The sequence below is a fragment of the Myxocyprinus asiaticus genome, chromosome 33 (assembly GCF_019703515.2).
Source record: "Myxocyprinus asiaticus isolate MX2 ecotype Aquarium Trade chromosome 33, UBuf_Myxa_2, whole genome shotgun sequence".
NCBI lineage: Eukaryota > Metazoa > Chordata > Actinopteri > Cypriniformes > Catostomidae > Myxocyprinus > Myxocyprinus asiaticus.
In genome coordinates this window covers 2114259-2126686 of record NC_059376.1, presented here as the reverse complement: position 1 = coordinate 2126686, position 12428 = coordinate 2114259, and the positions used below count along the sequence as shown (strand labels likewise).

Sequence of the window (12428 nt, the reverse complement as noted above, 5' to 3'; positions counted from 1 at the left end):
ATCTCTAAACTCACCAAAGCATGATCTGAAACCAACATGTTCCCAATTGAGCAGTCATTGTCAAATGGAATAAGTGACTTAGATATAAAAAAAAAAATCTATTCTAGAGTAAATCTTATGAACTGTTGAAAAAAAGGTGTAGTCCCTCCCAGATGGATTCAGAAGTCTCCAAATGTCTTTAAGACTAAGATTTTTACACATCCTCTGAAGTGTCAAAGTAGCTCTAAAGGGTCTACATTTATTAATACATATATTTTTATATAATATACTTATTAAATATAATATATACATTTTAATTTATATCATATATCCAGACAGAATTATTGATACTATTATTACTAATTATTGTATAAGAAGTTAAATAACATTATAAATATCTGAATTACAGTAATGATTGTTTAGGAGGAAATGTGCTTAATTGTCATGAAAAGATTATCACAAAATTGTCAAATTTTGGTCCTAAAATTGAAATACGACCTGGATATGTTCTTGACCAGTTATGTGAGGGGCCCCAAATAATGTGTTAAAAATGAAAGAAGTGATGACAGTGACTAGAGCTCAAATGTGTGTGATTGTGCATGTTTAGAGGTTCTTCCTCTGGTGGAGTTTTATCTGGAGGAGGATATCTCAGATGAGGAAGCTGTATCGCTCATTGATCTGGAGGTTCCTCGTGTGGAAAGGAGGAGCGCTCGCTGGCAGGAGATGAGCGGTGGAGGTAACGTCCTGCTACACTCAGCATTCACATTGCACATCCATTTATATGGAGCAGTAGGAGTGACATCTTCTTTCGAGCTAAGAACGACATGTGCCTTTGCTGGCGGGCAACATGAATCAAAGGGGTGTGCCTTAAAATTCTCCCTGAAGTTTATCGGGGTGCTTCCACAATGAATTGTCCAATAGATTAAGTTGCTGTTTACAAATATTTGCTCAGCAGTGGCACTTAAAGGTTATTTTACCGCCCCAGAAAAAAACTGGATTGGAGTGAATTGGAGTGGCCATCACAAAGCCCTGACCTCAATCCGATAGAAAATTTGTGGGCAGAACTGAAAAAGCGTGTGCGAGCAAGGAGGCCTACAAACCTGACTCAGTTACACCAGTTCTGTCTGGAGGAATGGGCCAAAATTCCAGCAACTTACTGTGAGAAGCTTGTGGAAGGCTACCCAAAACATTTGACCCAAGTTAAACAATTTAAAGGCAATGCTACCAAATACTAACAAAGTGTATGTAAACTTCTGACCCACTGGGAATGTGATGAAAGAAATAAAAGCTGAAATCATTCTCTCTATTATCTATTCTGACATTTCACATTCTTAAAATAAAATGATCCTAACTGAACTAAGACAGGGAATGTTTTCTATGATTAAATGTCAGGAATTGTGAAAATCTGGTGTATGTAAACTTCTGACTTCAACTGTAAATTAATAATTGATTCCTTCATTGTTTTTAAGTTTACTCGTAGTCCTCCATACAATAACTTCATTCCACTATTCTAAATAATCATGTACCCACACACATTTACTGCCTCTTAACATGTTTCATTTATATAATTTAGCATAGTTTTATATTAGTTCATGTTTAATTTCAAAATTTAAGAACAAATAAAGAAACAGAAAATAAATTTTATTTGACATGAAACCAATAAAGCTTATTGACCTGTATATACTTTAAGATGTGCAGACGTCTATATGTGCAAAAACATCCCATTATAGCATTATAGAATAAAACATGAAAACAGCACCAATCACAGCACGGCATCCAGAACAGTGGTGTAGCCACAGATGTGCCAGGGTGTGCATATGCCACCCAAAAACCTCATCTTGCACACCCAAATGTGCATTTTTATTTTTATTTTTTTTACCCATAATAATAGTAAGGATTTAAAAATACATTGATATGATGCTGAAACTTTGATACGCCTATAACGGAATTTAATAATTGATTGTAATTATTATGTAATTACTATAATGGGTTACAAAGGTCATCTCGGATTACATGCACACTTTTGCAACAAACACGGAGCATGAGACTGAGGAAACAAGCGTGCACCAAATTCAGCTCTTCTCATCATTATTAATACTCTAACTGCATGCCTCCAAATGAGCAAAATACAGCAAGCTAATTGTTGTTTTTATTACCCAATTACGATATGTTATCCTACTGTATATTATGCATATTAAAAATTATAAAAGAATACACTTGGAAAAGTACTGTAACGTGTCTTTACTCGTGATCATTATTTGTTCCTAACGTGTTATAGGCCTATGCCATTAAGTTGTTAATTTTGTGACCCTGCTTGATTTAAAGAAGAGACTTATCTAACTATATAGGTAGCTGATTTCGTTCATATTTCAATTATTGGTTCAATAAGTATTTCCCTTAGATGATATGCAAATCTAGTAGCATATTGATCTGTCTACTTACCATATGTTTGTTAGTGCACATCAAGTCAGTCATGATTTTATTCTTATTCATATTGGCTCAATAATGAATGAATTAATTGTGTGTGTGCGTGCGTGCGTGCATGTGTGTGTGTGTGTGTGTGTGTGTGTGTGTGTGTGCTTGTCAGAATCTCAGTGTCTGAAGTTGGATGATGGCACTGAGGACCCTGAAGATGACCCCTTTACAGCCAAACTCAGCTTTGAGGTGAGACATTTAACTGTTATTAACGACTGATTGTCACTGTAATCCGCAGGCTGTTTTTCACGGTTGTGAATGATTCATCTGAGTACGTTTCTAAAGAAAAATATGTTTGTTGTCACAATCTTTCATTCAAGTTACCAATAATATCAAAGCCTAACATCTATGATCTGATCAAATCAAGTCTCGCCCTACATTAATTCCTATTGAATAATTTTTCACCTGAGAATGTCACATTTACAGTCAGTGAGGAAAGTTAGGTGTGCTGTGAATGCCATTTCAAGTTGACTTCAAATCAAATCACATTTATTGTCACACAGCCATATACACAAGTGCAATGGTGTGTGAAATTCTTGGGTGCAGTTCTGATCAATATAGCAGTCGTGACAGTGATGAGACATATACCAATTTATAATAACATCAAATTAACACAACACAGTTTAAACATCTGATATACACATAATTACACGCAACAATATACAAATAATAACATACACTGTACAGTATACAATACGCACAATATAGAATACACATTATTCAAAAAAAAGAAAAAAGTATATATAGTAGTATATACAGTGGTGTGAAAAAGTGTTTGCCCCCTTCCTGATTTCTTATTTTTTTGCATGTTTGTCACACTTAAATGTTTCAGATCATCAAACAAGTTTAAATATTAGTCAAAGATAACACAAGTAAACACAAAATGCAGTTTTTAAATGAAGGTTGTTATTATTAAGGGAAAACAAAATCCAAACCTACATGGCCCTGTGTGAAAAAGTGTTTGCCCCACCTGTTAAAACATAACTTAACTGTGGTTTATCACACCTGAGTTCAATTTCTCTAGCCACACCCAGGCCTGATTACTGCCACACCTGTTCTCAATCAAGAAATCACTTAAATAGGACCTGCCTGACAAAGTGAAGTAGACCAAATGATCTTCAAAAGCTAGACATCATGCCGAGATCCAAAGAAATTCAGGAACAAATGAGAAAGAAAGTAATTGAGATCTATCAGTCTGGAAAAGGTTATAAAGCCATTTCTAAAGCTTTGGAACTCCAGAGAACCACAGTGAGAGCCATTATCCACAAATGGCGAAAACATGGAACAGTGGTAAACCTTCCCAGGAGTGGCCGGCCGACCAAAATTACCCCAAGAGCGCAGCGACGACTCATCCAAGAGGTCACAAAAGACCCCACAACAACATCCAAAGAACTGCAGGCCTCACTTGCCTCAGTTAAGGTCAGTGTTCATGACTCCACCATAAGAAAGAGACTGGGCAAAAATGGCCTGCATGGCAGAGTTCCAAGACGAAAACCACTGCTGAGCAAAAAGAACATTAAGGCTCGTCTCATTTTTGCCAGAAAACATCTTGATGATCTCCAAGACTTTTGGGAAAATACTCTGTGGACTGACGAGACAAAAGTTGAACTTTTTGGAAGGTGTGTGTCCCATTGCATCTGGCATAAAAGTAACACCGCATTTCAGAAAAAAAACATCATACCAACAGTAAAATATGGTGGTGGTAGTGTGATGGTCTGGGGCTGTTTTGCTGCTTCAGGACCTGGAAGACTTGCTGTGATAAATGGAACCATGAATTCTGCTGTCTACCAAAAAATCCTGAAGGAGAATGTCCGGCCATCTGTTCGTGACCTCAAGCTGAAGCGAACTTGGGTTCTGCAGCAGGACAATGATCCAAAACACACCAGCAAGTCCACCTCTGAATGGCTGAAGAAAAACAAAATGAAGACTTTGGAGTGGCCTAGTCAAAGTCCTGACCTGAATCCTATTGAGATGCTGTGGCATGACCTTAAAAAGGCAGTTCATGCTCGAAAACCCTCCAATGTGGCTGAATTACAACAATTCTGCAAAGATGAGTGGGCCAAAATTCCTCCACAGCGCTGTAAAAGACTCATTGCAAGTTATCGCAAATGCTTGATTGCAGTTGTTGCTGCTAAGGGTGGCCCAACCAGTTATTAGGTTTAGGGGGCAAACACTTTTTCACACAGGGCCATGTAGGTTTGGATTTTGTTTTCCCTTAATAATAACAACCTTCATTTAAAAACTGCATTTTGTGTTTACTTGTGTTATCTTTGACTAATATTTAAACTTGGTTGATGATCTGAAACATTTAAGTGTGACAAACATGCAAAAAAATAGGAAATCAGGAATGGGGGCAAACACTTTTTCACACCACTGTATAGAATGTACAGTATTGTACTGTATTGACATTCAGGCTGTCAGTTGATAGTCAGTTGTTAAGAGAGAATATAATATAATAATAATATAATTTATGACAGTCCGGTGTGAGATATAAGAGTAAGGGTAATAAAGTGCAGTGCTGATGTATTTGATCGTGGGAGATCAAGAGTTCAAAAGTCTGATTGCTTGGGGGAAGAAGCTATCATGGAGTCGGCTGGTGCGGGTCCTGATGCTGCGATACCGCCTACCTGATGGTAGCAGTGAGAACAGCCCATGGCTCGGGTGGCTGGAGTCTCTGATGATCCTCCGAGCTTTTTTCACACACCGCCTGGTATATATGTCCTGGAGGGAGGGAAGCTCACCTCCGATGATGTGTCTGGCAGTTCGCACCACCCTTTGCAGTGCTTTGCGGTTGTGGGCGGTGCTACTGCCGTACCAGGCGGAGATGCAGCCAGTCAGGATGCTCTCTACAGTGCAGGTGTAGAACCCTGTGTGGATGTGGTGGTTCATTTCAAACTTCCTCAGCTGTCTCAGGAAGAAGAGGCGCTGATGAGCCTTCTTCACAACGACTTCAGTGTGGATGGACCATGTGAGTTCCTCAGTGATGTGGACACCCAGGAACTTGAAGCTGCTGACTCTCTCCACTGGTGCTCCATTGATGGTGATGGGACTGTGTTCTCTGACTTGAAATGTTCCCAATGTTTGTGTTTGGTAATGTATGCTTCATACTTCTAGCTATCAATGTGTTGAGCTATTATGTCATCAGATACCCCAAATTCGAGAGACTGGAGACATGACACTGAGCTTAATTTTATATTATGCAACCTTGTGTGTGTGTGTGTGTGTTGCAGCAGGGCGGCAGTACGTTTGTACCAGTGGTCGTGAGTCGAGCGGTTTTGAGGTTCATGTCCAGACGAGATGTTTTGATCAAGCGCTGGGCCAAACCGCTCAGCTGGCAGTACTACAGATCCCTCCTTCCCGACGTCAGCATCACTATGTGTCCTTCGTGCTTTCAGGTACACAAACAGCGCCATTCAGAATGAAATTGATTCATTTTCTGGATTTGCATTGAATTACTGTACACTGAAGTACCAAACAGGATGCAGAATGAATTATTTGGATTTAAGTCAAATTAAAATGGAATCAAATGCAAGGAAATTCACAGAAATCTGTTATGTTTTGAAAAAAATATCTAATCACTCGAAGTAATATATTAAAGGAATAGTTAAATGAAAATTCTATCATGATTTACTTACCTTTAAGCCATCCCAGATGTGTGTGACCTTCCTTCTTCAGCAGAATCGAAGTGAAGATTTTTATAAGCACATTTCAGCTCTGTTTGTCCATACAATGCATGTAAATGTGTGTCATCAGGTTGCAGGTTGTAGAGTTGTTAACTAAACAGTTGTGTGACAGTAGTTCAGCTATTTTTACAGTAAATTCACTGTTCCATTAACAATCTGAAAAAATGTCATGTGTTGGATTTACTTAAAATATATGTGTAGCATTTTTGCATCAAGCTTTTTAAGTAAATAAATTAATCTCATGGTCATTTTATGTCAACACAACTGGAAATCCTTTGTTAGATATACACAAATGTATCAATTCACTTTATTTACTTAAAAATAGGGCTGCAACTAACTATTATTTTGATAATCGAATAATCTAACGATTATTGGAATGATTATTCAACTCTTTGGCGATTATGGCAACGATTAATCATTAGTTCTTTACCGATTATTCAGCTTATGCCCCAACTTACTAACAAGAAAGAGGACAAAATCATCTTTTAAAAATAACTCTAAATGACATTCACTGAATTAAAGGAAAAAAACATTTTTTATTAAGTTTAATTCAGTAAAGAAATTCACTGCAAAAAATCCTATTGTTATCAAGTGTTTTTGTCTTGTTTTCCATTTAAAATTGTCTAAAAATCCTTAAAACAAGATACATTTACTTGAGAAGCAACATATAAGATATTTAGACTTGCTTTAAGAGAATGTACAGTTGTGCTCAAAAGTTTGCATACCCTTGCAGAATTGGTAATATACTGTATGTACCATTTTTAAAGAAAACATGAGTGAGCAGGCAAAACACATTTCTTTTATTTCTTATGGGATTCATATTCAACTGTAGGTTATAACAGAATGGCACAATCATAAAACAAAACATGGCAACAAAGAAAAAAATGAAATGACCCCTGTTCAAAAGTCTGCATACCCTTAGTTCTTAATACTGTGTATTGCCCCCTTTAGCATCAATGACAGCGTGCAGTCTTTTGTAATAGTTTATATGAGGCCCCAAATTCTTGCAGGTGGTATAGCTGCCCATTCATCTTGGCAAAATGCCTCCAGGTCATGCAAAGTCTTTGGTCATCTTGCATGAACCGCACGTTTGAGATCTCCCCAGAGTGGCTCGATGATATTAAGGTCAGGAGACTGTGATGGCCACTCCAGAACCTTCACCTTTTTCTGCTGTAACCACTGGAGGGTCAACTTGGCCTTGTGCTTAGGGTCATTGTCGTGCTGGAAAGTCCAAGAGCGTCCCATGCGCAGCTTTTGTGCAGAAGAATGCAAATTGTCTGCCAGTATTTTCTGATAACATGCTGCATTCATCTTGACATCAATTTTCACAAGATTCCCTGTGCCTTTAGAGCTCACACATCCCCAAAACATCAGTGAACCACCACCATGCTTCACAGTGGGGATGGTTTTCTTTTCACTACAGGCCTTGTTGTAACTCCAGTGTGTCAAGGTGTTGTCGGGCATATTGTAACCGGGCTTTTTTGTGGCATTGTCGCAGTAAAGGCTTCTTTCTGGCAATTCGACCATGCAGCTAATTTTTGTTCAAGTATCGTTGAATTGTGCTCCTTGAAACAACCACACCGTCTTTTTCCAGAGCAGCCTGTATTTCTCCTGAGGTTACCTGTGGGTATTTCTTTGTATACCGAACAATTCTTCTGGCAGTTGTGGCTGAAATCTTTCTTGGTCTACCTGACCTTGGCTTGGTATCAAGAGATCCCCGAATTTTCCACTTCTTAATAAGTGATTGAACAGTACAGACTGCCATTTTCAAGGCTTTGGATATCTTTTTATATCCTTTTCCATCTTTATAAAGTCCCATTACCTTGTTACACAGGTCTTTTGACAGTTCTTTTTCTGCTCCCCATGGCTCAGTATCTAGCCTGCTCAGTGCATTCACGTGAGAGCTAACAAACTCATTGACTATTTATACACAGACACTAATTGCAATTTAAAAAGCCACAGGTGTGGGAAATTAACCTTTAATTGCCATTTAAACCCGTGTGTGTCACCTTGTGTGTCTTTAACAAGGCCAAACATTCAAGGGTATGTAAACTTTTGATCAGGGCCATTTGGGTGATTTCTGTTATCATTATGATTTCAAAAGGAGCCAAACAACTATGTGATGATAAAAGGCTTCATATGATCACTATCCTTAAATAAAAGACAGTTTTTTTTGCATGATCAGTCATATTTTCAAAATCAGTGCCAAAATTTCACAATTTCTGCCAGGGTATGCAAACTTTTGAGCACAGCTGTATCTTAAATATAAGTGTATTTTGTATATAAGTGTATTTTTTCACTTGCTTATACTTCTGCAAGTGCGGTAAATTCAAAATATTCTTATATTCAAGATCTGTTCTCTAAAATCAAGTCTAAATATCTTATATGCTGCTTCAGAGGTGAATTCATCTTTTTTATTTTTTTTAAAGGATTTTTAGATATTTTAAAATATTTGTATTTTTAATATTATATTTAACAATTTTCTGCAGTATGGCTGTTAAAGTAAATGTACGTTGTTTTAAAGGAGTTTTAGATATTTATATTAGAAAACAAGCCAAAACAAAAACAAATCAAAAACTTATTTTGTTGCAGTGTATAATGGGGCGAAGACTACCCTCTCTCACCTTTCTGTTCACTTCAATCCATCTTTAACTCTCAAAAAAACAATCTCTCTCTTATAAATAAAGCTGTGTATTGCCAATTTTCTTCATGATAAGAAATACACAGAGACACATATTATGATTCAATAAGTGGCGAGTCATCACGTTATAATCTAGCTGCTTTAAGCACGCGCGCTCGACTTTTTGTTAATAACTTGCCTTGTGTTTTTTTTTATTTTTTTTTTTTAAAAGAGCAGCTTGTAGTTCAACTCTTTTAGATTATGAGAAGTTTGTAGTTTCTAAAGCTACAGTTTCAAAGTAGCTTCACCAACACTGAATTATTCTGTAAATGTCAGGGAATAGAGAAGCATAATTCAGCTAAATTAATGGTGAAATAATTGTTCTGTTGCAAAACTTGTGTTGGTCTAATGCAGTTCCTCTGTTGTGTGACTGTTTAATGTCTTTGAATTGTAATTCAGTAAATTCCTCTTACTGTCGTCACTTTTCACATTCCAGTTCAACATCTGTGGGTCGTGGCCAATTCAGATTCACACTCATGAATGGAAAGAGCTCATTCTTCAATTCTTTATTTGTTTTGTCTGTTTCCTTTCATTAGTGATGAAGTTTGATTGTATTGTGTGTTTTTGTTTTGTTTCAGATGTTTCACAGTGAGGATTATGAGTTGTTGGTTCTTCAGCACAACTGCTGTCCGTACTGCCGCAGACCCATCGATGAACCAAACTAACACAACACTATATGAGTGTGTGTGCATTTATAAACTCAGTGGATTAGTCCCACATGCTGAGTGTGTTGTATCAGTGTGTGTGAGGTGTGAAGATGATTGAGCCACTAGAAATCCGTAAGTAAATGCAGCTCAGTGGATCAGTGTGATAGGATTAACTGGATCAGAACACTCGGCAAACCAAAGCAGATTACACCCATTTGACTTGCACATACATGCTCTTTCTTACACTTCATACAGGTCATCATGAGGTACAGATAGTTAGGTTAGTTATGGTTTTTAATATGTTTACTTGCTGTTTGTGTGCACTACATTCCAGATAGATTACAGATTGGATTTGTTTTACATGTTAAATAAGATAATCTGTTTCAAATGTTTCTCGCTGTAATATATTCTTATCAATAAAACGTTTTTGTTTTGTTTTTGTTTTTTACATTTGCATTGAGTTTTTGCAATTTTAAGATTGCTGCTGCTTTAAAAAAAAAAAAAAACGTAAATCGTAAAAGTAAAAAAATGTAAAGAGGACGTAATTACATCAAACTTAGATTTTCAGAATGAAGCATGCGTGGTACTTGCTCTGGGCAGAACTACCCGCCACAATGCTAGGGCAGTACAATGTGTTTGCTAGGATTTTCTTTTTTTAATTATTATTGCGGCTGGGCTGTCATCACGGGGTTGGTTACAAATGGTACAAGTTATATAATTACTACAAGCTAGTAACAAAAAGTAGCTAAATAATTGCAGCTATTTAAAGGAGATATTTTGAAATATTTTGAAGCTCTGATTGCAGCATAAAATAATATCACATGATAGTTACACATTTAATTAGGGTGAAATTAAACAGATTCAGGAGACAATATTAAATTGAACATACAAATTTTACTAAATATAAAATAATAAACTAGAAACAGCCATTTCATATAACTGAATCTAAATATAGTGACAAACAACAGCAATACAGTAAATATTTCACTTCTAAAATGAAGGCAAAGTCCATTAAATACTGTGTGGGTCTCAAGTGAATCAGTGAATCATTTATGTGAACTAGTTTATTTACAAGAACAATCCCAAAGAACTGAGTCTCTAAAAAGAATTGGAGTTACCGACACTAAGATAATCGTTTATTTTAACCGGTTCAGTTACATGAACTGTGTGAAGGAACCGATTCACTTAAAGGGGTCATGTCATGCTTTTATCTTTTTGTAATTATTTTCTTTTTCTTGAGGTTCACACTGGCTCTTTGCTCAAAATAGCAAGCACAAAACAGGTTAAATTGGTGGCATTCATGTTTCACAGGCACCAGATGCTGCAGTGTTGCTATGGTTATCACTTTTGCGGGAGTCAGTCCTATAAATGCGGTTGTCACTCCCAGAACATTGTAGTGTGTACATGGCCATATAATGTAAAAAAAAATACAAAACATTGTCATAATGTACAGTACATGACCTTATTCTACCCTGTCTTTACCCCGCTTTAGCTTTAAGACATGGCCACTGTTATGATTGGCTTTGTACGAGTGGAACTGTTTTGTGTTTTTTCCAAGAATGGAAAAAAAAAGATGCAAGCGACTTACAAAATCCCCAAAAAGCACTCAGTCCAGGCAATCATTGATAGATATATGTCCCAATTTATATTAGGAACACAATCAAACTACTGCAGTTGTTAGACTGAAATAACAATAGAAAACTGAAATATTTATATTATTAAAAAAGATTTGTTGGATTTACTTAAAAATATATACAGAATGAAGCATTTTTGCATCATGCTTTTTAAATTAATTTAACTCATGTTCATTTTATGTCAGCACAACTAGAAAATCTTTGTTAGATACACAAATGTATCAGTTTATTCAACTTAATTTACATAAATAAATGTGTCACACGAATAAGAATTTGATCACATGGAAGCATAAGCGTAATTCTAGGAGGAAGACACGGGATATTTACGCATTCATTCAATTCAGTCATCTCATACAAGCACAATCCAGCCTCTGCTTTCTAAGCCTTAATGGCTCGTATGCCTCTGTCCTTTTCATGTCTCATCTCTCCTCCCTGCTTCAGTACGCATCCTGTGTCGGAAAATACGGGATATTTGCCATATGTTTTGCCAGTAGATTGGGGGAGGGGGTCTCCCTCGATCATTAAATATGGGACAGTGGGCATCCCGACATATTAGTTTCGGTGAAGATACGGGATGTCCTGTCTAAGACGAGACAGTTGAGAAAGTTGCGCAACCTTACAAGCGTACTTCATTACCATTGTCTTTCATTGCGCTTATAAAATAATTTGATCTCAAATCAATATTTAATGAGCAATTATGTATTTATTTGGTAACCGTATTAAGTATGATCTGCTCCATGTTGGAGTCACGATTATGGTTTATTTTGTCATCATGGTGTTTTGATACATATCAAACAAACACAGGCAGATGAAACCAAAGAATAACATTTGTTACTCACCAGCATTACTGTGTGTCCAATATTGTTGACACTGCTCCATCTTTCAATATAAGTTTCTTTGCAAAGCCTGAATCCTTGTCAGAATCCCAAAAGAAATGTGGCACAAACATATAATCCCACATTGATGCATTCAGGAACTTCGTTTGAATAAGACACTCATTCCTAACATTGGGATCCTTCAGAAGGTTTTGCAGAGATTAAGTTTTTCCACAACCAGGAACACAACAACGTCTGAGGACCTTACTTGACATCTTAATCTTTAAAGGGATAGTTCACCCAAAAATGAAAATTCTCTCATCATTTACTTACCCTCATGCCATCCCAGATGTGTATGTCTTTCTTCAGCAGAACACAAAAATATATTTAGGAGAATTTCTCAGCTGTTTTGGTCCTCACAATGCAAGTGAATGGGTGCCAAAAATTTGAAGCTCCAAAAATCACACAAGGCATCATAAAAGTAATACATAAGACTCCAGTGGTTTAATCCATGT

General features: G+C 36.8%; 1 protein-coding gene across 2 annotated transcripts in view; it reads left to right on the top strand.

Annotated features, from left to right (window-relative positions):
• Positions 1 to 9862, top strand: part of LOC127424007 (intraflagellar transport protein 122 homolog) — a 98432-nt gene extending 88570 nt beyond the window's left edge. The window contains exons 26-30 of one of the 2 annotated variants that reach the window (XM_051668759.1): positions 587 to 715; positions 2567 to 2643; positions 5359 to 5544; positions 5685 to 5849; positions 9396 to 9862. In XM_051668759.1, the coding sequence (XP_051524719.1) occupies positions 587 to 715; positions 2567 to 2643; positions 5359 to 5544; positions 5685 to 5849; positions 9396 to 9482 (644 nt within the window). In that variant the 3' untranslated portion in view covers positions 9483 to 9862. The remainder of the gene's footprint in view (positions 1 to 586; positions 716 to 2566; positions 2644 to 5358; positions 5545 to 5684; positions 5850 to 9395) is intronic. The other variant, XM_051668760.1, reaches the window with a different exon arrangement.
• Positions 9863 to 12428: the final 2566 nt, after the last annotated feature.